The sequence below is a fragment of the Hyla sarda genome, chromosome 3 (assembly GCF_029499605.1).
Source record: "Hyla sarda isolate aHylSar1 chromosome 3, aHylSar1.hap1, whole genome shotgun sequence".
Taxonomy (NCBI): domain Eukaryota; kingdom Metazoa; phylum Chordata; class Amphibia; order Anura; family Hylidae; genus Hyla; species Hyla sarda.
In genome coordinates, this window is record NC_079191.1 from 391,661,870 (window position 1) to 391,689,309 (window position 27,440).

General features: G+C 41.2%; 1 protein-coding gene across 13 annotated transcripts in view; it reads left to right on the forward strand.

The window, feature by feature from the left end:
- WDPCP (WD repeat containing planar cell polarity effector) overlaps positions 1-27,440 on the forward strand; it is a 361,777-nt gene that overhangs the window by 148,007 nt on the left and 186,330 nt on the right. For all 13 annotated transcript variants that reach the window (XR_008891607.1, XR_008891606.1, XM_056567997.1 and 10 more), the window contains 2 exons: positions 18,166-18,357; positions 23,121-23,730. Coding sequence is in view for 11 of the 13 variants with exons in the window: in XM_056567997.1 (XP_056423972.1) it covers positions 18,166-18,357; positions 23,121-23,730 (802 nt within the window). In the remaining 2 variants the exon portion in view is untranslated. The remainder of the gene's footprint in view (positions 1-18,165; positions 18,358-23,120; positions 23,731-27,440) is intronic.

The following is a 27,440-nucleotide window of genomic DNA, read 5'->3' on the forward strand; positions in this document are numbered from 1 at the left end:
TAGATTGGCAATAGGCAGGGACAGAAAAAAAAAATAGGATGGTGGGAGCTACTCTTTAAGTGACAGATTCCATCCACAAAGCCAGAAAATGGAGATGAAGGTGAAACGATCACAATTAGGGTTCGGAAGAAAAAACAGCAAAGAATCAAAAAAAAGTTGAACTATCTCTATAATATACTTTACATTATGTTCCACACATGGATTTGGCTTCAAACCTACATCACAAAACCTAAAGGTGTAAGAGCATACTCGCGCACATAATATGGGTACATATTACTCTTATATTATAGCCTCATAGTGATACAGTCGTCCATCAAGTTACAATATTAATTGGTTCCAGGATGACCATTGTATGTTGAAACCATTGTATGTTGAGACTATAACTCAATGGAAACCTAGTAATTGGTTCTGAAGCCCCCAAAATGTCATCCATAAATAGGAAAAAGTGAGGATTAAAGAAAAATAAGTAGATAACTAATATAGATAAAGCAAATCCTTACATATAAAAGTAAGAAAGATCTGCTGGGAGCTGTAATCACTGTCTATGTCAGTGTTTCCCAACCAGGGTGCCTCCAGCTGTTGCAAAACTACATGTTGGGAGTTGTAGTTTTGCAACAGCTGGAGGCCCCCTGGTTGGGAACCAATGGTTTATGTAGCGGACAGGAGCTTCTTCAGGGTCCTATACAGTACACACAGTGTCCCAAATGGAGCTATCCTTATTTGGTGTCTAAAGGAGCAGCTAACCCTGGCACAGGTAAGGAGTAGTAGAGAACATGTAGTTCCTCCCTGTACTGTAGGGGGCACTACCAGACAGCCAGTCAGTGCATGCACTTAAGTAATACAGGGGTTATACCAGTAAAATGCCCATTCTGATTGGTCCGTTCCTCCAGTTGTGAAATGTATCACAGATCTGGAATGTCTGTACATTGTATGTTGAGTCTGGTTTCAAGTTACAATGGTCCAGAAAAAAACGTATGTTGAGCCCATTGTAAGTTGAGGGATCACTGTATATGGTGCTCTCCATTTGGTTTTAATAGACCCACAGGGCAGGTCGGGGTAGGATTTGCCGCCATAATATGGAAGGGAAAATGCGCTCATAGTATGCTCTTGTGAATCTGGCAATATAGTCGAATATAATATCCATTTTTATTGTACAAAAATGTATTCCATCCCAACAGCCAGCATTGCTAGTTGAATAGGTTATAGGTTTTGCCCTCTTAGCTTTAGCAAACATATATGACTTTTTATTTAATATTAATTTGCTTTTCCACAGCTTTTTCTGTATCTGTAAGGTGAAGAGTCCTGTTCAACTGGAGTCAAATTCTTGCCATATAACTTCTACAGAAGACTCCAGTGTATGCCACTGTATTGATGTACAATGATATACATTGCTCACAGGGTTGTAGGTTGTATTGTTAAAAAAACAAGTCATATATAATGGTATATTATGGGTAGGGCTGGGCGGTATGGCCAAATATGTGTATCGCGGTATTTTTGTAACTTATGGCGGTTCCACGGTATATAACAGTATTACCCCCCCCCCCCCAAAATGTATTATCAGCCCAGCGCTGTCCCCATCGGGGTACTACTCACGTCACCCACAAGCGCTGCTCTCCTCGTCCTCCTGTTTGTTGCTGCCGCCGGCGCTGACACTCTCTATACTGTGCGGTATCCCTATGCTGTATCCCTATACCCGAGCTGCAAAAGGTAAGCAAAATAAAACTAACGTATGTTCCAACGTCGCCCTCACGCTCGGGACGTGAACGTCCGACAGCCGTCAGCCTATCACTGGCCGCAGCAATGTTCCGCCTCCACCAGTGATAGGCTGAGCCCACTGTCATGTAAGAAGCCGGCTTCTTACATGACAGTGGGCTCAGCCGATCACCGGCCGAGGCGGAACATCGCTGCGGCCGGTGATAGGCTGACGGCTGTCCGAAGTTCCATTCCCTGGGAAGCTGGTCCGGACCGACGGGGGAAGGTGAGTTAAAGTTTATTTTGTTTACCTTTTACCGCCTGGGCATAGGAATACAGTATAGAGCAGGGGTTTGCAATCTGTGGACCTCCAGATGTTGCACAACTACAACTCCCAGCATGCCCAGACAGCCAACGGCTGTCCGGGCATGCTAGGAGTTGTACTTTTGCAACATCTGGAGGTTGAAGACCACTGGTATAGAGTGTCAGCGCCGGCAGCCACAACAATCAGGAGGACCAGCAGGGCAGCGCTTGCGGGTGACATATGTGAGTAGTAGCGCTGGGCTGATAATTAATTGGGGGAACAGCGCAGGCTGGTCACATATGATTGATTAGTTCCCTGATAATTCATTCCCGAGGGGGAGGGGCCAAACTGGTATTGCGGTATGGGTTAAAATTCATATCGTGCAGCACAAAAATTTCGGTATGAACTGGTATACCTCCCAGCCCTAATAATGGGTATGTTTTTTTTCAGTTACCCTCTGTAGGTAAAAACAGTCAGTGGCTTTGCATTTGCTCTGTCAGATGAATGGATCCCTGTTTATGTGTTTTTAGATACACCAAATGTAAGGATGAACATAGACTCGGGGAAGGGATTCATCAATGCTTTTTGTGTTGTTTTTTTAAGGAAAAGATTGGCAAGTTTTTTTTTTTTTTTTGATCAGTTTCTTTTTTTACACCAGTTTTTTTTATGAAAGCGATGTTAAATTCTCTCTTTAATCTTAAGAATCCATTGCGATTGTGCGTGCAGCCTTTTCCTTCTCAGAAGCCGCGCCGTCCAGGCTGTCAGGTTGCACTTATTGGAGCACAGGTGTACAAATGAGTGATAAAGACACTTTTTCCTTATAATCATAGAGACACCTGTGCACAGATGAGGGGTTAGTTTGGGAAATGAGCTAAGAGTCTCTATATTAACCTTTCCAGGGGTCTCCGGTGACTTCCTTCAAGCCATTATTGATTTTCAAGCTGTGCACTGTGAGAGCCGCACATGCTGTTTACCTTGCAGGAACAAAGGTCCTTACCCAAGGGGATAAACTTCTAGGGGTTGTTGCAGCTGATCCTGGTGGGTTATGGTGCCGCTAAAGCACGCTATTATTTTAATTTACATTTTATCATTTTAAAATGTTAAAAGGATATAATAATAATTAATCTTAAAAATACTTAGAATTCTTTTTTTGTCCGATTATTCTCTGGCTGTAAGGTTGTTAAATCCCAAATAGTAGCCATAGTCAGAGACATACATACGTGGCTTTAATCTCTACAAGCTCCACCTCTCCTGATTTACACAATTTGTCTAAAAATTCAACAAAATCTTCACCTGTTTGCAATCCCCATACAAGCTGGCTGCTCTGCTGGATGAGTCTCACCAACACATTTACCTCCCCCCGCCCAACCGGATTACATGAAGATTAGAGCAAAGAACAATATTGGTAGTCAGCTTGTGAAATGGATTTCTGTTTAGTAGGAGAGTGAGCTTTATTTATGTAAACAACTGAAATATTCATAGGAATAGTTGGGAAAAAAATTAGTTTCAGAAGTATTGTTTTATTACAGTTTTATTACAGTTTTTTGTACCGTGGATTGAGCTTTGGGAACCTGTCACTAGTTTATGCTGCTGTATACATAAAACTTAAACTTATACTACAGTTTGTGATTCTGAGCATGTATTACGCACATCAGTGCATGCAGGCGATGTCCTAAAATCACTGTTTCTTACCCCCAAACAAGCTCACCGCCGCTCCGCCCACTGCTGATTGACAGCTGTCGGCCAATACATAGTATAAACAGAAAGCTGTCAATTAGAGGCCGGTGAGAAGATTGAGCGGCGCCTTATGAATATCCAGGACTACCGGGAGTGCACCCTTCATTGAGAAAACTACCGATTTAAACAGTGATTTTAGAACATCACATGCATGAAAATCACAGACCTCAGATAGGGCAGCACAAGCATGATAGAAGATTTCCTTTAAAGGGATTTTCTGGTCATTAAAATATATGACTTATCCAAAGGATAATTTACGAGTTCTCTGCTGATCATAAGACAAGGGTCCTGTGCCTCCTGAAAAGAATGCTGCACACAGTTATTTCCCATAGTCCTATCAACTTTGAATGGAGCGGTAGTGTGCATGCTGGACTGCCGCTCCAATCAAACAGGGAAGGCATGACCCCCCCTCCTGTTGTTATGATCATTGGGGCTCCTGGGGGTCAGATCCCAAGCCATCACACATTAGTCACCATGTACATCATCTTTAAGGAATAATTCCAGCAAAGTCACATGCATGTATTACATGTATGAGATTCAGATTGGGCAAAAGGGCTGGCTGAAAATACAGCAGCTTCCTCTGTCACTCATCATTGCCCCACAAGCACGATTATAGGTTGCTACTACAGAGGTTTACATTGACAGGCAATATTGCTTTTGTCTACCAAAGCAAATGATCGATCAGTAATGTTCTTAGTAGGACTAAAAAATATTGTTGAGAAAAGTGGAAAAATAGTTTAGTAAGAAAAAATAAGGAAAAGAAAATTAAAGGGAATCTGTCCGATGTTTTTGCTGCTAAGACCTGCAGGCACAGTTAGATAGCGGGTAGGATTTAAAAGAAAACTTTACCTTTCCTGTAGCTGATGTTGCCAAAGGTATAGAATTTCAGTCATGGGGGCAGGGCCCAGCTGCTCAAGTGCCACAGCCTGACACCCCTCCTAGCTCACTATTACCTCCTGGACCCTCCTTGACTATTGTACAGAGCCCTGTAGATCAGTCAAGAAAGGGCTGAGAGGTGAGAGCGAGCGCAGATGTGTATCAGGCTGTGGCATGTGAGCATCTCCTCTCTGTCTCTTTGACACTTGGCTGTGAAATAAAAAGGCATTATTATATGTTTGGTACCATCATAAGCTCCAGGAAAGGTAGAGTTTACTTCTATATCCTAAAAGCTATCCAACTATATCTGCAGCTCTTAGCAGCAAATACATTTTCTTATGAAGTATATTAGAAAGATTAATGTTTTGCCAAGATGTACAACATATATGTATCTGACAGTGCCCATTTAAATGAAAACTGTCAGCCTGTTCAGGAGTCCACCGAGGAGTCACTTACTTAAACGGGTACTACTGTGCTGCCAATTTATCCCCTATCTAAAGGATAGGGGATAAGTTGCCTGATCGCGTGGGGTCCCGCCGCTGGGGACCCCCGCGATCTTGCACGCAGGCCCCGGATCTCGCTCTCATCAGGCCCCGGAGCGAACATCCGCTCCGGGTCTGATGACGGGGCCGGTGATCGTGATGTCACAGCTCAGCCCCCATGTGGCGTTACGCTCCGCCCCCTCAATGCAAGTCTATGGCAGGGGCGAGACAGCTGTCTCGCCCCCTTTCATAGAATAACATTGAGGGGGCGGAGCGTGATGTCACATGGGGGGGCGGAGACGTGATGTCACGATACTCCGCCCAGTGATCGGCAGTCATCAGAACCGGAGCGATGTTTGCTTCGGGGCATGATGAGAGCCGGGTGCTGCGTGCGAGATCGCTGGGTTCCCCAGCGGCGGGACCCCGCCCGATCAGGCAACTTATCCCCTATCCTTTAGATAGGGGATAAGTTGTCAGCACAGTAGTACCCCTTTAAATATGTCCAGTAGGTCCTGAGATATGTCCCCCAGAAGATCCTCTGCTGAATTCAGTGAATTTCACGCAGGGGGGCGGGAATTTGTCAGCTAAATTTACATATTCATGGTCTGTGACTCCATATCCTAGTGAAGTGTAGTCACGAAGCCCAAAAGTCAGACAGGCACTCCACATATCCAGATTAAAATCAAAGAACTGAATTTATTCACCCATCCAGCAATAAACAGTTTGAGAAAGGTGTTATTGTTAAACCGAAGCATATCTGTGAAGTTTGAAGTGCTGCTTCTTCCTTGGATTGGATCTCCTCTAACGTGATGTTGATGGAAACAGGAATGGAAAGGAAATCTGTCATCAGTTTCACCTGCACTAACCTGTCAGCACAGACAGACGGTGCAGGTGACACTGAATAGAACCATGCTTACCTGTCCCCACTCCATGCTCCCATTATCCCGCTATCTTCCTCTGTGTCTTCCATTCTGGGGCTCACTTGGAACATGGTCGGTGCTTTCTGATGTCACTGCTGCTCCTTCTCTGCTGGGTCTCACTGCTAGCAAATATTTGAACCGTTGTGACTTTTGGTTTTCGTTTTTTTATATATCTAATTGTTTGCTTTGGGTGTTTTGGTTAGGTGCCTCCAGCTGTTGCTCTCTTCATTATTAGTATATGACCGCACATCCATCATTTGTATTTTGATCTACTTGCTTCTCAGCATAATTTAAAAAACTAACAGGTTGTTAGTATACATTTTGATCAAAAAGTACAAGCCCACTCACCACGTCAAGGCCACCTATTCAGAGTGGGTCCCTAACCATACACTGGCGTAGCGCCGGGCGGCGACCACCACCTCTGAGACACCGTGCCCATAGGGGGAACGGCCCAGTGGCCAGACAGCCCCACTGCTGCGTGACCAAGCCCCTGGCCCTTGGCCGCACCACCCGACAGACAAAGCATCACAGAAATAATGGCCGCCAGAGAGAACCACACCAGTGTGAACACCTACCATGTGCTCCCTACCAGAGGGCAGGGAGAATGTTAGGAGGAACATGTCTCCTGCTAATTAAAAACAACTGGGCCGAATGGGTGGGGTGGAGTGCTGGCCATGGAAGAAGGGAGAAACTACAAATGTACAACACAAATAGAGAAACATAACCGCACATCCACCATTTGTATTTTGATCTACTTGCTTCTCAGCATAATTTTAAAAAACTCTGCTTTAACTCTACACTTGTATACTGCCCATTTTACCCTGCAGTTTGCCTCTTGTGTGCTTTTTCTTGTGTGATTTATTTTTTTAATCAATGAAGTTTTATAACTTACTAATAGAGTGTTATTACAAATTGTTCTGGCTTCAGCATGTTTTTACTAGATTTACCCCTGACGTAAATCAGTTTACATCAGGAAGTTATGTAGTCCATTCATTTTTAGTGTGGTATTGTCTCCAGCTACCTGGCTCATCCATTTTTCGATTTTTGTCGATTACTGAACTAGAACAGACAGGCAAGCAATTCTATATGCTTCTGCAGCATAAAATTTTTTTTTTTACCTGTTATTGGATTAATATGATTCTAATTAAAAAAAAAAAAAAGAAAGGTGAACATCCCCCCTCTTTTTTTTTGCCTCAGTTTTATTCTGTTACAAAATAATTTTCTCCACACTTAAAATAAGTAGTAAAGAAAAAAACTTTTTTTATTGATTTTTCACATTGTCATCTGGCGAGCATTTTATTTTTCCTGCTTTTGTGGTGTCAGTTGCTCCTTTATCATGTGTTTCTATGTATTTTTTCATTTGCATATTTGTTAATCACTTGATTTTCGTTCGAAAACATGGGTGTGGTTAGTTTGGTGGATGGGTGAACAATAGCTTCATTAAAGGGGTATTCCGAGCAAAAACATCTTATCCCCTATCCAAAGGATAGGGGATAAGATGTTTGATCGCGGGGGGCCCGCTACTGAGACCCCCCGCGATCTCCCTTCAGCACCTGCATTCTATGCGGGTGCTGCAGCTCTAGTTTCGGAAACCTCTGAATATCCGGGACTGGGGACGTGACATCACGCCACGCCCCCTCCATTCATGTCTATGAATAGACATCAATGGAGGGAGCGTAGCGTGACGTCCCCAGTCCCGGAGGTTTTCGAAACTGAAGATTCAGCACCCGCATAGAATGTGGGTGCTGCAGGGAGATCGCGAGGGGTCTCAGCAGCGCCCCCCTGTGGGTGACACTGATTGTAATGATACTTACCCATCCTAGATTCGCCTGTTATGTTTCTCATTCAGGCGCCAAGCTTTGTGCGTGGGCGGAGCTTCAAGCCTGCTAGCATCCACGCCAAGTGAAGAACCTGTAGCGGTGACATCAGCTTGCTCCTGAAGCTCCACCTGCGCACCATGCCTGCTGCCCGATCGAGGAGGATAGCAGGCAAACGGCACCATGGATCGGGGGTAGATAAGTATATCATCATTAATACCTGCACTACACGCCTGTACCAACAGGTTAGTGCGCGTGATACAGATGACAGTTTCCCTTTAATTGCAACATTTGAAAACATTGCTTAATTTTAGTGCCATTGTTCTCCAATCAGATAGTGGGAGAGACTACAGCAGCGTTTTCCAAACAGTTTGCCTCCAGCTGTTGTAAAACTACAACTCCGACCATGCCTGGACAGCTGTCCGGGCATGGTGGTAGTTGTAGTTTTGCAACAGCTGGAGACACCTTGTTTGGAAAACACAAGACTACAGCATTAAAAAAACAGTATGCCAGTGTTACATTTTGGTAAAGTTTAGAAAAAACATATTTTTGTTTTCTAAATCTAACTTATTTGTTATCAGCCTTATTGTCATGAGAACCCAAATTCCTGGCACAGGTCCAGACCAACAGGACTTGACGCCTTTTAAAAAAATTCGCTCTACTCTTCAGGGTGTAGCCTCCGTTGCCCGGTAGGGCGATTGTCTTCTAGCATTGATTGGGTTTTTTGGCGTTAGGAGCCTGTGAAGTGCGTCCAGCCACACAGACGCCCATCCCCTCATGTAAAGCGCGCAGTAGTTAAGTTTCACGCTGACTGTCTCATGCTTTGTATTTTTTGCAAATAAGGTCAGCAACAGCGTGGCCATGCAAATGAGAATTCTTATCGTCGCTATCAAGACGTCAGGAGGATTATCTTAGCATTAACCTTGATTTTCTTTTAATGGCATTGGTTTGAGTGGCAAAAAAAATCACAATTTGGATGAGTCTGATTATTTACTAAATACAATACATAAATGCAACGGGTTTTTAACACCCATTGCACTCTGGTATTATCGCATTACTTCCATCCTTTGTTGCCTTGCAGACAGGAATATGAAAGCAATCTGTCCTGTAGTGAGACTGGCTCCAGAAGCATTTCTCTGATAAGAAGACCCCCTGCCCTTTGCTAGTGTCTGGTCCAGTAGGCTTAGCCATGAGCTTAATCCTCAGAAAGTGGTTCGATTATTGCTGACCAGCAATGGCAAAATGTGTCTTTTTTTTATTTTTTTATTTTATTTTTTTACTCCAGCTATCAACCTTCCTTTAATTCCTTAAACAGAAATGCATTGCAATCTATATTTCCTTGGCATGTGTCACGCAGATGGTGCAGAGCTCATGTTTTCAAATAACCATGCTCAAAAATAACATAGTTTGAATAATAAATTCAGCAAATCCGTTCCTGAGAAATACAAGCACAATTCTCCAGAGCTGCATAAACTTTTACGCATGAAGCTGTATCTCATCCACATTATGCAGAAAGAATAGATTTTTTTTTTTTTGCTACAAAGTGGATATTTGTACCTTGTGTAGTCTTTAATTTTAGTGGGATTGGGAAAGAAGGGGACGCTCATTTTATTTATTTGTTGTATTTTTTTAAAATGTTCGGTGATCTATCTGAAACAGTAGTTTTTGCTCCAGTCTCGTCTTATTGCCTGACATTTAAAACAAGCGGACTCAAATCCTTCATGTGGGCCTCCTCCGCCGCCGCTGTCAGGCAACCATGACTCTACATTTTAGTATTGATTGGAGTCGTTGGAGTAAATTCCTTTTTAAGTTAATCCTCATCCCTTCCCACAACAGGAGAATGAGTGTGTCTGTGCATCTATGCAGATGTACAACGCAAACACCAGAAACAAAATAACAACAACAACAAATCACTACATTTTGCAGAGATTAAAAAAAGAGATAAAAATAAATAAATACATACATACATACAGTGGGGCAAAAAAGTATTTAGTCAGCCACCAATTGTGCAAGTTCTCCCACTTAAAAAGATGAGAGAGGCCTGTAATTGTCATCATAGGTATACCTCAACTATGAGAGATATAATGAGAAAAAAAATCCATAAAATCACATCTGATTTTGAAAGAATTTATTTGCAAGTTATGGTGTAAAATAAGTATTTGGTCACCTACAAACAAGCAAGATTTCTGTGTCTCACAGACCTGTAACAACTTCTTTAAGAGTCTCCTCTGTCCTCCACTCTTTACTTGAATTAATGGCACCTGTTTGAACTTATCAGTATAAAAAACACCTGTCCACAACCTCAAACAGTCTCACTGCAAACTCCACTATGGCTAAGACCAAAGAGCAGTAGAAGAACACCAGAAACAAAATCGTAGACCTGCACCAGGCTGGGAAGACTGAATCTGCAATAGGCAAGCAGCTTGGTGTGAAGAAATCAACCGTGGGAGCAATTATTAGAAAAAGGAAGACATACAAGACCACTGATAATCTCCCTCGATCTGGGGCTCCACGCAAGATCTCCCCCTGTGGTGTCAAAATGACCACAAGAACGGTCAGAAAAAATCTCAAGGTCCTGGAGTTTCAAGGTCCTGGAGTGGCCTAGCCAGTCTCCAGATCTCAACTCCATAGAAAACATTTGGAGGGAGTTGAAAGTCCATGTTGCCCAGCAACAGCCCCAAACCATCACTGCTCTTGAGGAGATCTGCATGGAGGAATGGGCCAAAATAGCAGCAACAGTGTGTGAAAATCTTGTGAAGACTTACAGAGAACGTTTGACATCTCATTGCCAACAAAGGGTATATAACAAAGTATTGAGATTAACTTTTGTTATTGACCAAATACTTATTTTCCACCATCATTTGCAAATAAATTCTGTAAAAATCAGACAATGTGATTTTATGGATTTTTTTTCTCATTCTGTCTCTCATAGTTGAGGTATACCTATGATGAAAATTACAGGCCTCTCATCTTTTTAAGTGGAAGAACTTGCATAATTGGTGGCTGATTAAATAATTTTTTGTCCCACTGTATGTATATATATATATATATATATATATATATATATATATATATAATATGTAATGTAATGGGTTTTGGTCGCAAACTTCTCTATGTTATACATTATAATAGAATATGTATCTATTATATAGCTGGTAAAAACAAATAGGGGGAGATTTATCACTGAAGTTGTTTTGCATGTCACTTTTCAAGTCACTTTTGTTGCGTATATATTTTTTGGGGGGCAAGCATATGCATAATTTATCATATAGTCTCACCCAGGGCTCAAGTCCAGCAAGAACAGTATTCCCATTAGCCCTTAAGTGAAAATCTTAGGTGAGTTCCTACACTTTTTTCCCAGGACTTGTCCCCTGGTATTACCATGTGTGATGAAAAAAAAATGCGCGGATCCACAACAAAATAAATTCACAACACCATTTCACACGTTGTAAAGCAGGTTTCTATAGCCCCAGCATTTTTTTTTTAACCTTTACGTTGTAATTTAGCATATTTAAAAGAAAATCGCAAAAAGATAAATTAATGAGCTACACAATGAGAATGGATCCGGCACAACCCCTTCGATTACCCTGTCCTGCATGCTACTCTTCATACTGGGACACTCAGGTAAACATTTAGCAACTATATCCAAAAAATGCAAAGGCATTTCGGGACAGCTCTTTTGTGCTGACACCCTTCCTTAACCCCTTAAAGTTGCAGGGTTTTTCCGTTTTTACACTTTCGTTTTTTTCCTCATCACCTTCTAAAAATCATAACGCTTTCAATTTTGCACCTACAGACCCATATGAGGGCTTAATTTTTGTGCCACCAATTGTACATTATAAGTACAAAATTGAAAAAAAAAAAGCCATTTTGTAGCTTTTGGGGGCATCCAATTCTACGTCGTGCACTTTTCAGTAAAAATGACACCATATCTTTATTCTGTAGGTCCATACAGTTACAAGGACACCTAATTTATGTAGGTTTTATATTATTTTACTACTTTAAAAAAAATATATAACTACATTCACCAAAATTAGTATGCGTAAAATTGTCATCTTCTGACTCCTATAACTTTTTTTTATTTTTCCATATACAGGGAAGTATGAGGCTAATTTTTGTGCCGTGATCTGAAGTTTTTATCGGTACCATTTTTGTTTTGATGGGACTTTTTGATCACTTTTTATAATAAATGTTTAGGGTATGCAAAGTGACCAAAAATATGCAATTTTGGACTTTGGAATTTTTTTTACGCGTACGCCATTGTTTAATTAACATTATATTTTTATAATTCTGACATTTACGCACGTGGCGATACCACATATGTTTATTTTCATTTACATAATTTTTTTTATATGGGAATAGGGGGTGATTCAAACTTATTACTGAAGGGGTTAAATCACATTTATTAACTTTTTTACACACAATTCTTGGATTGCCTACACTGTTCAATGCTATGCCATAGCATAGCATTGATAAGTGTTATCGGTGCTCTGCTGCTTCAGCCTGGATCTCAGGCATGAAGCAGCATAGCGATGATCGGACAGCGGGAAGCAAGGTAGGAAGCCTCCTGCTGACCTCTCAGCTGTTCGGGATGCCATGATTTCACTGCGGCGGTCCGGTATTAGCCGCGGGTCCTGGTTGCTGATAGCAGCCGAAAGCGGCCAAGTATGAAGCGCGCTCAGGGGCTGAGCACGCTTCATACCCGGCAGGTCCCGGTTGCTATCAGCAACCAGGACCCGCAGCTAATACACAATGCCGATCGGGAGCCGATGCAGGACATAAATATAAGTCGTGTATTGTTAAGGGGTTAAAGGGGTACTCCACTGGAAAACACTTTTTTTTTAAATCAACTGGTGCCAGAAAGTTAAACAGATTTGTAAATGAGCAAAAATAGGGTATTAGTCCTCAGCTCAATATCAAAAAGATTAAATGAAGGATGTCTGGTGACAATAATAGAAAAAAAGAAGGATATAATAAATAATATGTTGTTAATTATAAGTTATTAAATAATGCGTTCCCGCAGGGCCCTACGGTAGCGCACAAATGGTTAAAAGATACAATAAAATATAAAGAAGCAATTGAGTATTACACTACAGAGCGAACATGAATGGTAATGATGATACTCTCAATTTCAATGTATCTAATATGGCTGTCAGCCCTATAGTGATACACTGGATGTAACTGTTGCATATAGTGCTACACTTATCAGAGTGATAGTGTATCTGGTATGCACAATGAGAAATAGGAACGTTCCTCCTGGAAAGAAAATCTGCTTAATATGCTTATTGATCAAAGAAACTTCTGTACAATAAATGCTCCAAATATCCTGTAAATGATATAAATGGCAGTCCTGTAGATGGTAGAGTTGTATCCTGTAAAATAAATATATATCCTAGAATTGTCCTGAATTCACCACTGAAGAAGGGGTACTACTAATGTGCTTTGAACCCCGAAACGCGTTTGGTGACTGTGATTGAGCCTCTGCAAGTTATATCCAGTTCACACTACAGCTGCTATACAGCGTTTATCGAGAGTTCCTCTCTGGAGAGACTTTATTCATTTACCACCCATTATCCACCTACTATATGGATCTGCATTGAAATCCATTTGCTAAACCGGTATAGAACCTTCCACCATTGGAATAATACTTCTATCTGCGCGTACCAACTATCTACATTCAACGTTATCCAGTGCTTACCAGCCTCCCGCACAAGGTCAGCTGACCTGCCATCAGCTGACCTCTGACGTCAGATGCCAAGGGACAGCTCGCCGGTGAGAGCGGCTGTACATATTGCGACCATCACGCCGCCCCGGCTAGAGCGCATCTGACCATCTTCCATCTGCCTACCAGCGGCGCGGTGAGTGGCACAACTGTGCCAGCCATTATATTTCTTTTGCAGACAACTTGAATGTGGAGTGGAAAAACCGGTAACAGCGATCTAGCTTCAATATTCATCATACAAACTGATCTGCATGCTATACCTGTTACAGGATATTATTATATTACAGGACATTTTTTCAGGACAATTCTAGGATATATATTTATTTTACAGGATACAACTCTACCATCTACAGGACTGCCATTTATATCATTTACAGGATATTTGGAGCATTTATTGTACAGAAGGTTTCTTTGATCAATAAGCATATTAAGCAGATTTTCTTTCCAGGAGGAACGTTCCTATTTCTCATTGTGCATACCAGATACACTATCACTCTGATAAGTGTAGCACTATATGCAACAGTTACATATAGTGTATCACTATAGGGCTGACAGCCATATTAGATACATTGAAATTGAGAGTATCATCATTACCATTCATGTTCGCTCTGTAGTGTAATACTCAATTGCTTCTTTATATTTTATTGTATCTTTTAACCATTTGTGCGCTACCGTAGGGCCCTGCGGGAACGCATTATTTAATATCTTATAATAAACAACATATTATTTATTATATCCTTCTTTTTTTTTCTATTATTGTCACCAGACATCCACCATTTAATCTTTTTGATATTGAGCTGAGGACTAATACCCTATTTTTGCCACTTTTCTACATCTCTCTGTGCGGGAGAGCTTTTAGTTAACCTTGCTCATTTTATTGTGGTTGAGCTACACATATCTGTTTACAAGATTTGTAAATTACTTCTGTTTAACCCCTTAAGGACCGGGGGTTTTTCCGTTTTTGCATTTTCGTTTTTTGCTCCTTGCCTTTAAAAAATCATAACTCTTTCAAATTTACACCTAAAAATCCATATGATGGCTTATTTTTTGCGCCACCAATTCTACTTTGTAATGACGTCATTCATTTTGCCCAAAAATCTATGGTGAAGCGGGAAAAAAAATCATTGTGCGACAAAATTGAAAAAAAAACGCTGTTTTGTAAATTTTGGGGGCTTCCGTTTCTACGTAGTACATTTTTCGGTAAAAATGACACCTGATATGTATTCTGTAGGTCCATACGATTAAAATGATACCCTACTTATATAGGTTTGATTTTGTCGGACTTCTGGAAAAAATCATAACTACATGCAGGAAAATTAATACGTTTAAAATTGTCATCTTCTGACCCCTATAACTTTTTTATTTTTCCGTGTATGGGGCGGTATGAGGGCTAATTTTTTGCGCCGTGATCTGAAGTTTTTAACGGTACCATTTTTGCATTGATAGGACTTATTGATCACTTTTTATTCATTTTTAAATGATATAAAAAGTGACCAAAAATGCACTATTTTGGACTTTGGAATTTTTTTGCGCGCACGCCATTGACCGAGCGGTTTAATTAATGATATATTTTTATAATTCGGACATTTCCGCACGCGGTGATACCACATATGTTTATTTTTATTTACACTGTGTTTTTTTTTTTATTGGAAAAGGGGGGTGATTCAAACTTTTAATAGGGGAGGAGTTAAATGATCTTTATTCACTTTTTTTTTTCACTTTTTTTTTGCAGTGTTATAGGTCCCATAGGGACCTATAACACTGCACACACTGATCTTCTATGTTGATCACTGGTTTCTCATAGGAAACCAGTGATCAACGATTCTGCCGCATGACTGCTCATGCCTGGATCTCAGGCACTGAGCAGTCATTCGGCGATCGGACAGCGAGGAGGCAGGAAGGGGCCCTCCCGCTGTCCTGTCAGCTGTTCGGGATGCCGCGATTAGCCGCGGCTATCCCGAACAGCTCGACTGAGCTAGTCCGGAACTTTCACTTTCACTTTTAGCCGCTCTGAGCTCTGAGCGCGCGGCTAAAGGGTTAATAGCGCGCGGCGCCATGATCGGCGCTGCGCGCTATTAGAGGCGGGTCCCGGCTTCACTATGACGCCGGGCCCGCCGTGATATGACGCGGGGTTACTGTGTAACCCCGCGTTATATCAGAAGAGCAGGATCAAGGACGTACCGGTACGTCCTTGGTCCTTAAGGGGTTAAAAATCCTAATCCTTCCAGTACTTATCAGCTGCTTTATGCTCCGCAAGAAGTTATTTTCTTCTTGGATTTCCTTTCTGTCTGACCACAGTGCTCTCTGCTGACACCTCTTTCCATTGTAGGAACTGTCCAGAGTAGGAGCAAATCCCCATAGCAAACCTCTCCTGCTCTGGACAGTTCCTGACATGGACAGAGGAGTCAGCAGAGAGCACTATGGTCAGACAGAAAAAAAATCTAAAAGAAAAGAACTTCCTCTGTAGTATACAGCAGCTGATAAGTACTGGAAGGAGTAAGATTTTTAAATAGAAGTAATTTACAAATCTGTTTAACTTTCTGGCACCAGTTGAATAAAAATTTTTGACCACTGTGTATAAAGTGACCTACAAAGTCAAGTTTTCAGAAATCATTTATATTGTAACGTAAAAAAAAACATGCAAAACCAACATTGCTTATAAATAAGTAAAAAGATAAATAAAATAAACACAAAATAGACCACTAACAAGTAAAAAAAAAAAAAAAAAAAGATTTATAAATCTCCCCCATAGTCTTAATTTTTGGTCAGCCAATCTGATCCGCTAGTTCATCTCGTGGCTCAAGGGGATCACCATGCATATACCGTCTGTAGTTGAAGGGGCGGAAGGATGGAAATCAATATTTTTGTTATCACAGAAGGGTATCTTTTAAGAAATGGAATCATTATAAAATGTAGAAAAAAATAAGATGAAAAGCAAGGGCAACGTAAAATACACAGAAAAGTCAGAAAACATCAGTATATATCACTGCTTGATCACTTCTTAATCAAGGGGGAAAAAGCATTTTAGTTTACAAAATAAACAAGATAAAGAAAACTCAAGGCTGTATAGATATCCAAGTGCAATCATTAATAAGGGTGATATTGTACAGTATACATACAAGTATGCATGCAATACAGTGGTACTTTTATCTAATCTACAGATGTATTAGAACACATATGTATTGGACATTTCAAGTAACATAGTCAGCATTTAAAGTTGTTTAAAGGGAATCTGTCAGCTGTAAATTACGGTCAGTGCTGAAGTGTCAAAGAGATGGCGCTGAGCCTCCTCCCTTCCCCACCCTCCCTGCCTTGAATGATTGATGTGCACTGCTCAGTGCTGGAAGAGGAGCCCTGTATGTCAATCAATCAAGGCAAGGAGGGGTGGGCGACGGAGGAGGTAAAGTACGTCCTTTTTGACACTTCAGTTCTGACAGTGATCTACAGCTGACAGATTCCCCTTTAAGAAGAATGCTGAGGATGTGGTCCGCCAATTTACACAGCAGAATATCAGCTCTAAATTGTTTGGATTTTCTGCAGTGTATTTTGGTGCTACATATGCAAATTAAAAGAGCAAATCAATGGGCAGATGGCAGCATGAAAAGCAGTATATATTCACACAAAACATGGCACATAGATCCACAGTAAAATCCGCAACACTATGGATTTGTTGCAGGTTTTAATGTGTACCTGTCATTTCAAAAATCTTTTGACATGTCACAGAGGGTGTCAGGGCTGAGACCCCCACGATCAGAAGAGCGGACATGAAGAAACGTGCATTCTCCTTCTCATAGCTCCCTAGAAATATATTTGGGCTGCACGATGGAGATCACTGCAAGCCGGGGAGTGAAGCACTTATTCTCATTGGTGGGAGTCTCGGCACTGAGACCCTTACAGTCGAAAACTGGGCTGAAAAAATAAATATTCTGCCTATTCTTTTTTTTTTATTTATAATTTATGACGTGTGCATGGCACACATAACATATAACTTTTTTTCTCTGGGTTGTATTTTTATACCAAATATGTATAATTTGTTTTATGTTTTACTATGCATGCAAAATAATAGCAAATTTCTTTAGGAAATGTATTTTTATTCTGTGCAATATATCAAATATATTAATTGTACAGAGTCAGAGTATATCAATGCCATGATTACCAACAGTGCAAAAGTATATATATGTTAATGCAACCACATTCTAAGGGCCCCTCCACCCAGCGAGACGAGTCCTATTTTGTTGAGGAACCATTTTAGGATACACATAAATATTTAATTAACTTCTACTACATTTTGGGAAAGACTGGAAACAGATTCCGAAAAAAGTTCTGATGTGATGTCATTCTTGAACAGCTTTCAATCCACACTATTGTTTACAATGGCTCTATGCTGCACCTCCATTCCTCCTAGATACAGACATCTAGATAAAGGTCTGCTCTAGGACCAAATCATTTTATGTTATTTTAGGCCTATAGCACTATTTACACAAAAGGGCACACTATAACAGTGTAATGTTACTGCTTAATGTGTATTTATAGCCTATACAAAGTCGAGTGTAATTTGTTGAAATTAGTAAATATTACTGAAATGGCCCTTTTCACTTTTTTGTTCTTTTTATAGATCACATATATTGATATACCAGGACCAAAGGTTCGGCACCTCAATCGACGTCTTTCCATAAATTGTGTACAAGATATTGCCGTTTGTTGGTGGCAGGTACCTGATGATGACATCTGGCCTTGGACTCCAATATCAAGTGAGAAAGACAGGGCTAACCTAGTGCTGTTAAGCTGTTCTAATAACAGGCTTGAGGTAAGATTATCATGCCATGCTACATGGGGTGGTAAATAACCGACTGTCACATCCTTTACCACATTGATGGCAGTCTCTATTTCACTGTATGCATTATTTGTTGTAGTGACTAGGCCTGCAAAGAGAAGTACAGACATCCTTTACATCATAGTAAAGAAAACACTAATAAGGTTAAGATGGCATATTGTGATATTTTCTCCAGCTTTCTCAGACTTAGTTTTCCATGTAGTGGTTTGACATATTAAGTAGCATGTTGAGGTTGGAGGGGTTCTTCATCATTTTCCTATTTATTTATTGGATGTAGCATGGGTCATGCAGCCAGAAGAGTGCTCCCTGAGCGGTGCTGCAGGATGGATTTCTGGTCATGATAAAGCCACTTGCGGGAGGCAACAGAACTCTATTCACTTACGATATTATTTAGGGAGCGCATTATGGCAATCTTTGGTCATGCAACCCATCCTGTGGGCAGGGGAGAAAAAAGTTGTACTCTCTTGTTATATCCCTTTTTGTTGCTATTCTGTTGGTTCATTTTCTTTGTTGCTTACCACTTCCTAATCTCCATTCAAACACATGGAAGTGGTCTCTTAGCCAACCACTGACCATAGCGGGGACTCATCTCAGCCAGTGATTAAATGAGTGGGCACATCCTTATGTTATGTCAGTGACTAGAAAGTGGGGAGCAGTGGAGCCTGTGCAATATTTGGAACACCAACAGCAGGAGAATAAACAAATAAGAATTTTTTTTCATCCTAGCCTAAACACTTTAAAAAAAAAAAAAAAAAAAAAAAAAACACAGGCTAAAGGCTGTCCGGGCATGATGAAAGGTGTAATTTTGCAACAGCTGGAAAGACACTGGTCAGGAAACACTGCTTTAAGGGATAGTGAATTTTAATTTGAAGTTTACACTTTTATAAATGGCCAACTGGATTTAAAGGGGTATTGCAGCCTTAGAAATCATATCCCTTATCCAAAGGATAGGGCATAAGATGGGCGGGGTCCCAGCACTGGGACACCCTGTGATCTCTGTGATGCCACGAGGGGGCAGTTCATGGCACAGAATGCTGGGAGCTGCACCGAGATCGTGGGGGGTCCCAGTGGTGGGATCCCTGGATCAGGCATCTTATCCCCTATCCTTTGGATAGGGGATAACATGTCTAAGGCTGGAATACCCCTTTAAAAAAATGATACAAAAATAAAACTTATCATTACAGTTTTTAGAAGTTTTTTAAACTAGGCAAGAGAAACTTCCTTTCCATCTGGATACCAGCTTATGGTTCATGCCATTCTTTGATTTATTAGTTTATTACTTTGACTTCCAGAATTAATAAACAGAAGCCATGGGTTCAGCTAATATTGGATTGTAATGCAATACAATGAAAGGTGCAATTAAGTGTTGGAGACCTGTGTGATTTAAGATGTGCTTCTCGTAAAAAAAAAAAAAAGGAGAAAAAAAATTGGCTTATAGCCATCAAATTCATAAATCCTCCAGCTTTAGAGTACTATATGATTTATTTTCATTACAACTTTCATTGGAACAACACTCCCTAATGTCTTAATACATCAAAAAAGACTAATATGCGTGTTACCATTGTACTGTTGAAAAGCACAGTGTCGTTCTTTGCAACGTGAGCCTTATCCTGTGGCAGAATCCCAAGGAAGAGGTAATTAAAATAAAATGATTAAATCACTATTTCTCAAATTGAGTCCTTTGTGATTTCCCACATCTCTACTGGCCACTGCTGCAAATTTCTAATATAATTCCTTTCCTGTTGCTTGGGGATTTAGCACATTTGTATTCTAATAATTGCAATTAAAATAACACTAACAATATTGTCCACCCCTCAGTGCATAATACACTACGTGTGTTTTACAAATTGCTTTGTATATAGTAAACAGGCACTATTGCTGAAAATTTTATAAGCTGGCTCAGTAGTTGTACTTCTCTTACTTATCGACTATATGGTTTATTAATAGAAAAATCTAAGCTCCAACATGTTCTTTTAAGTGGTAGGGAAGATCCGAAGAAAGCTCTCCCCTATATTAGCATTCGTAGTAACTTTTCCAAGCATACGTATCACTGAAGCTGGCCAGGAGCGGAGCAGCCACCAGGACCCACCCCAAGGACTAGTTACCTGGGTCCCACCAACATTTTTACACATGAATACTCTGAAACAACAGGGTTTCACAGAGTGTATCAATGTGTGCCCGAATCACAATCCCTTCACCAATTTTATGCTGTCTGTGGCTTGGGCAAGATCATAAAAAATTTCATAAAACTATTACTATTGCTTACATGGGTGCCCATGTGCTGAAAACCCAATAGCTCCACAAATTTCCCATCTCTGTAACTCCTCCACACACTTTGGTTAAATCTCTTAACTTCTGTATTGGGCAGCTTGGTGTGTGCTGCCCAATACTGTAATTCCTGGAATGCCTTATTTTCCCTGGGCAATATATTTACTACCATAGACCTACGCTCTCATTGGATGGTATGCCTGATTGACTGTTGGGGCTGGACATTGGGCGCTGACGTCGTTTACAGGGCTGGCTTAGATGCAGAGGTGAAAAAAAAGTGAAGCCCCATGAGGCAAACAAAGGATTACATATTGTCGGAAGGGGGACTGGGAATGAAGCCAAAACAGTAATTCAGATTGTGAAGAACTACAGAACCTTTGGGGCCACGTGAGTCATACAAAAGGAGGATGAACCAAGTAGTATTGGGATAATGACATATTATGGACTTACATATTTAGGTAAAGGATTTATATTACAATATTCCGAAGATCTAAGTTTTATATAAATATATATATATATATGTATATATATATATATTTTATTTTATTTTTTATTTTTTTTAAAGAGTTTTTGGTGATGATTGTTTTTTAGTGTTGCCACCTATTTTTTTCTTAACAATTCGAAAAATGTATGTGGGTAGATGATAGCCTGAAGCAATTACCAATTGAGTTGATCAGAGTTTTACTTGGACTAGTTTTTGTGAAGAAAGTGAAGGGCCATATAGCATTAGCATTGTCAAGAACGCATCTCCTGTTTACATGGTGAGATGTGCCGCCGACTAAAAGATGCGATTAGCTAACAAATGAGTATTTGTTTGTTAGTCTGCTGACCGCTGGGCAATAATTGCACTGTTAATGACAGTTAACATTTATATATCTATCTATTTATCTTTCTATCTATCTATCTATATATCTACAGTCCAATAGAAAGCAGCACATCCAGACCAAATGAAAATTGGGTGCAAGCACAGTAGAGCCTCGGTGCCCCCATTCTTCTTTATATAAAGCAGATATAGGCAGCACTCCAGATTAGTTTGAAAAAAACTTGTGGTTTTATTCCATGATGCAACAGACAACGTTTCGGTGATCTTTTCGCTTGAAAATGGTGATGAGAGATCGCCCAAACATCTGTTGCATCATGGAATAAAACCACAAGTTTTTTTCACACTAATCTGGAGTGCTGCCTATATCTGCTTTATCTATCTGTATGTATATAAAGAGAGAGATGACAAAAATAGCAATAGTTGACAGTCATAGCTCCCCTCCTCCCCTTCCCTGCAGCTCTGCTTCTGCACAGGTCACCGAGCATGTGCAATCCACTCTTGAAGATGAAGTCACAGAGTTAGCGTCATAAACTCCTGCAGTCTATGTGGCTACTCTAAATGCTGGTAAAAGCATCTAAGGCAAGTTGGCTGCCCCTAAAATCAGGGACAGAAAATGGAATAAAATAATCTGCAATTATAAAATAAAAAACAGAGAAGAAAAATAATGTTTTAATGTATTAATTTAATTTGTAAAAGAAAAAAAAAAGTTTAGATGTTCCTTTTAAAAGAGTTGCAATGCCTTTTTAATTTTAAAAACAAAGGTTATATTGGAAAATTACAAAATACATTTTGGCTTTATTCAGATCGTCCCCCTTCTTCAGCACAATTTTTGGGCACCACTTATTCTTTAATAGAAGTTACTCAATGTGCATATAGTTGCTGCAAATACAGTGAATGAGTTTTAAGCATGCATGGGATAGGCATAAGGCTATCCTTCATATAAGATAGGGATAGGCATAAGGCTATCCTTCATATAAGATAGGGATAGGCATAAGGCTTTCCTTCATATAGGATAGTGATAGGCATAAGGCTGTCCTTCATATAAGATAGGGATAGGCATAAGGCTATCCTTCATATAAGATAGGGATAGGCATAAGGCTATCCTTCATATAAGATAGGGATAGGCATAAGGCTTTCCTTCATATAGGATAGTGATAGGCATAAGGCTGTCCTTCATATAAGATAGGGATAGGCATAAGGCCATCCTTCATATAAGATAGGGATAGGCATAAGGCTATCCTTCATATAAGATAGTGATAGGTATAAGGCTATCCTTCATATAAGATAGAGATAGGCATAAGGCTATCCTTTATATAAGATAGGGATAGGCATAAGGCTATCCTTCATATAAGATAGGGATAGGCATAAGGCTATCCTTCAAATAAGATAGGGATAGGTATAAGGCTATCCTTCATATAAGATAGGGATAGACATAAGGCTATCCTTCATATAAGATAGGGATTGGCATTAGGCTATCCTTCATATAAGATAGGGCTAGGCATAAGGCTATCCTTCATATAAGATAGGGATAGGCATAAGGCTATCCTTCATATAAGATAGGGACAAGGACTATTTATAGTATTCAGAATATTGGATAGACTATTTGCTACAGTATATTAAGTTTACATCTGTTTTTTTTTCTTAGGTACTGAGCTACATCCGCACTGAGGGAAATATGCTTGATGCTAGCTTCAGTATTACTCAACCTTATCAGGTACATACAGTAGAACACTCAATGAACAATGACAAGGAACCTATGGTCGACAGCTGCGTCTATGAGTGTGCAAGAAACAAAGTTCAGTGTGTTACCGTCACTAAAATTCCCCTCAATTCCCGAGCTATAAGCTGTGGCAGGAACAGGGCAGAGGACAAGCTTATTCTTGGCTGTGAAGATTCTTCAGTAATTCTCTATGAATCCCAACGTAGAGTGACTCTTTTGGCCCAGGCTGATGTTCTGCCCGCATTAGTACATTGCCACCCGGCTGAATGTATTTTTGTAGTGAGCAACAACCAAGGAGAGCTTCAACTATTTGACATTGCACTCTCCCCCATTAAAGTCCAACTTCTTGCTGAAAGCATTTCCCCAGCATCCACCCTCCAATGCAATAAACAGTTTGAGGTGTCCAGTAGCCTGGTGGACATGAAGTGGACTTACCCTCACACCACAGCGCAGTGCATTGATGGGGCCGATATATATAATCTTCTGTTCCTGAGATTTCATGGGGGACCCTTAGGAGTTCTTCAGTTCAAACTTGGTAAGATATTATAATATAAATGTATGTTTTTACTCTAGTCTAGATATGTTTTAAAGGGGTACGCCACTGGCCAGCGTGGAACTAAATGTTTCAAACGCTGTTCACATGCTGTGGGGTTCGGCCATGCCCCTCGTGACGTCACGGCCACGTCCCCTCAATGCAAGTCTATGGGAGGGAGCATGTCACCCTATAGACTTGCATTGAGGGAGTGGGGCCATCACGAGGGGGCGTGATCAACCCCCGCAGCGCGAAAACAGCGTTCGGAACATTTAGTTCCACGCTGGCCAGTGGCGTACCCCTTTTACATTAGTTGCACTGAGATTTTTATGTGGTACAATGAATATGGTTGAGAATTGGTTGCTCATGTTATCCGAACTTGACATACAACCCCACTTACCCATAGTCTCTGGCAACAGTTGTATTATATACATTTACCAAATGCATTATGGCTTAGTAATCATAGTTCCCATTTTATATGTGATAGGCGATATAACAACGGGCTGGTTAGGTGAAATTACATAGGTTCTGAATTTGTTTTTATCTTGGTGCTCACTTTCATTCCCCCACATAATGTTTGCATACAGTTCATGTGCTGTATGCTGATACATTGTAATCTTTGCCCATTCTGCTTCCATTTTGTGCCCTCGATAAATGAATATTTATGGATGATTCTGTTCATCTGCCCCAAACATCGATAAGCTAGTTGAAGGAAGGCTGATGATGTCATTGGCATCTTTACACCTTACTAGTCTTTACAGTTGTTGTGTAACATTTTCTGTAGGAGGAGCAGAGAAGATTGATATACAGGTTTTCTAAGTAGTCAACTTTGTGGTTCTAATCGTACATATACAGGGAGCTGTCAGTCACTCAGTAGGACTGCTCACTTGACTACTTAAAGGGGTAGTCCAGTGGTGAAAAACTTATCCCCTATCCTAAGGATAGGGGTTAAGTTTGAGATCGCGGGGGGTCCGACCGCTGGGGCCCCCTGCGATCTCTCTGTACGGGGCCCCGGCTCTCCGCCGAGATAGCGGGTGTCGACCCCCGCACGAGGCGGCGGCCGACACGCCCCCTCAATACATCTCTATGGCAGAGCCGGAGATTGCCGAAGGCAGCGCTTCGGCTCTGCCATAGAGTTGTATTGAGGGGGCGTGTCGGCCGCCGCCTCGTGCGGAGGTCGACACGCCCCCTTCCAGCGGGCTGTCGGGGCTCCGTACAGGAGATCGCGGGGGGCCCCAGGGGTCGGACCCCCCGCGATCTGCAACTTATCCCCTATCCTTAGGATAGGGGATAAGTTGCTCACCACTGAATCACCACTGGACTACTCCTTTAACCCCTTAAGGACCAAGCCCATTTTTACCTTAAGGACCAGAGCGTTTTTTGCACATCTGACCACTTTCACTTTAAGCATTAATAACTCTGGGATGCTTTTACTTTTCATTCTGATTCCGAGTTTGTTTTTTCGTGACATATTCTATTTTATGTTAGTGGTAAATTTTCGTCAATACTTGGATAATTTCTTGGTGAAAAATGCTAAAATTTTAGGACAAAATTACAAAAACATAAATTACATATTGATTCACATATACAATATGTTTACTTTATATATGCATCATAAAGTTGACATGTTTTTACTTTTGGAAGACATCAGAGGACTTCAAAGTTCAGCAGCAATTTTCACATTTTTAACAACATTTTCAAAATCTGAATTTTTCAGGGACCAGTTCAGTTTTGAAGTGGATTTGAAGGGCCTTCATATAAGAAATACCCCATTAATGAAACTGCACCCCTCAAAGTATTCAAAATGACATTCAGAAAGATTGTTAACCTTTTAGGTGTTTCACAGGAATAGCAGCAAAGTGAAGGAGAAAATTCAAAATCTTCATTTTTTTACGCTCGCATGTTCTTATAGACCCAGTTTTTGAATTTTACAAGTGGTAATAGGAGAAAAAGCCCCCCAAAATTTGTAACACAATTTCTTTTTTGTAAGGAAATACATCATACGTGTATGTGAAGTGTTCGGCGGGCGCAGTAGAGGGCTCAGAAGGGAAGGCGCGACAAAGGGATTTTGGAGAGTGAATTTTGCTGAAATGGTTTTTGGGGGAATGTCACATTTAGGAAGCCCCTATTGTGCCAGAACAGCAAAAAAAAAAAAACTACACTGCTCAAGGCACGTAACAAGGGGTCCAGTGAGCCTTAACACCTCACAGGTGTTTGACGACTTTTCGTTAAAGTCGGATGTGTAAATGAAAAAAAAAATTTCACTAAAGTGCAGTTTTCCCCCCCAAATTTACAATTTTTACAAATGGGTAATGGTAGATAATGCCCCCCAAAATTTGTAACCCCATTTCTTCTGAGTATGGAAATACCCCATGTTAGGATGTAAAACGCTCTGCGGGCGTGTAACATTCACGTTCTGAAGACAGGAACTCCGGTGTATGTGGATCCGCTGGACCTGTGTGGCAGATGACTCGGACCGCGCCAGGGAGCGGAGTCTAAGGTGCCGCTGGTCTTCACCAGAGCCCGTCACAAAGCAGGATGGGCTTGCTGCTGCAGACGACACCCAGGTCGCAACCCCCGGCAACGGCTCGACCACACAGGCGGCTGAGGAGATGCGAAGCACAGAAGGGATGAGACAACTCATAGTCAGGATAGCTGTAGGTCAGGGCAGGCGGCACAGTAGCGTAGTCGGGACGTAGCAGAAGTTCAGTAGGCAGGCGGCAGAGAAGCAAGGTCAAGGTCACAAGAGCAGGAGATCTGGTACACGGCAAGGCAATACAAAGGAACGCTTTCTCTAGGGCACAAGGCAACAAAGATCCGGCAGAGAACTGAGGAAGGTGGAGGAATTGATCAACAAGACACAGGTGGTTACTCTAATGAGTGTACTGGCCCTTTAAATCTTAAAGCTCCGGCGCGCGCACGCCCTAAGGGACGAGGCCACTCGCGCAGGAGCAGAGAGGCGGAAGCAGAGGCAGGGGAAACACCCGGAGAGTGACGGACTGGTGCTTGCATGCGGGTGCGTCCCGCAATGCGAGTCCCAGCCCTGGCGGCAGCAGAAGGTAAGGGGACTATGCGCTCATGGCCAGCATGTGAGGCAGGAGCGCATAGCGTAACAAGGCGAACTACAATGCTCAGAAGAGGAGACACATTTGGCTTTTGGAAAGCAAATTTTGCTGAAATGTTTTTTGGGGGGCATGTCAGATTTAGGAAGCCCCTATGGTGCCAGAACAGCAAAAAAAAAACCACACATGACCTACTATTTTGGAAACTACACCCCTCAAGGAACATAAGGGGTACAGTGAGCCTTAACACCCCACAGGTGTTTGACAACTTTTTGTTAAAGTCAGATGTGTAAATTAAACAAAAAAAAATTTTTTCACTAAAATGCTGGTTTTTCCCCAAATTTTACATTTTTACATGGGGTAATAGGAGAAAATGCCCCCCAAAATTTGTAACCCCATTTCTTCTGAGTATGGAAATATTCCATGTGTGGTTGTCAAGTGCTCTGCTGGTGCACTACAATGCTCAGAAGAGGAGGAGCGCCATTGAGCTTTTGGAGATTTTTGGAACAGTGGGCTGTGCAAATGAAAAATTAAATTTTTCATTTTCACGGACCACTGTTCCAAAAATCTATCAGACACCTGTGGGGCGTAAATGCTCACTGTACCCCTTATTACATTACCTGAGGGGTGTGGTTTCCAAAATGGGGTCAC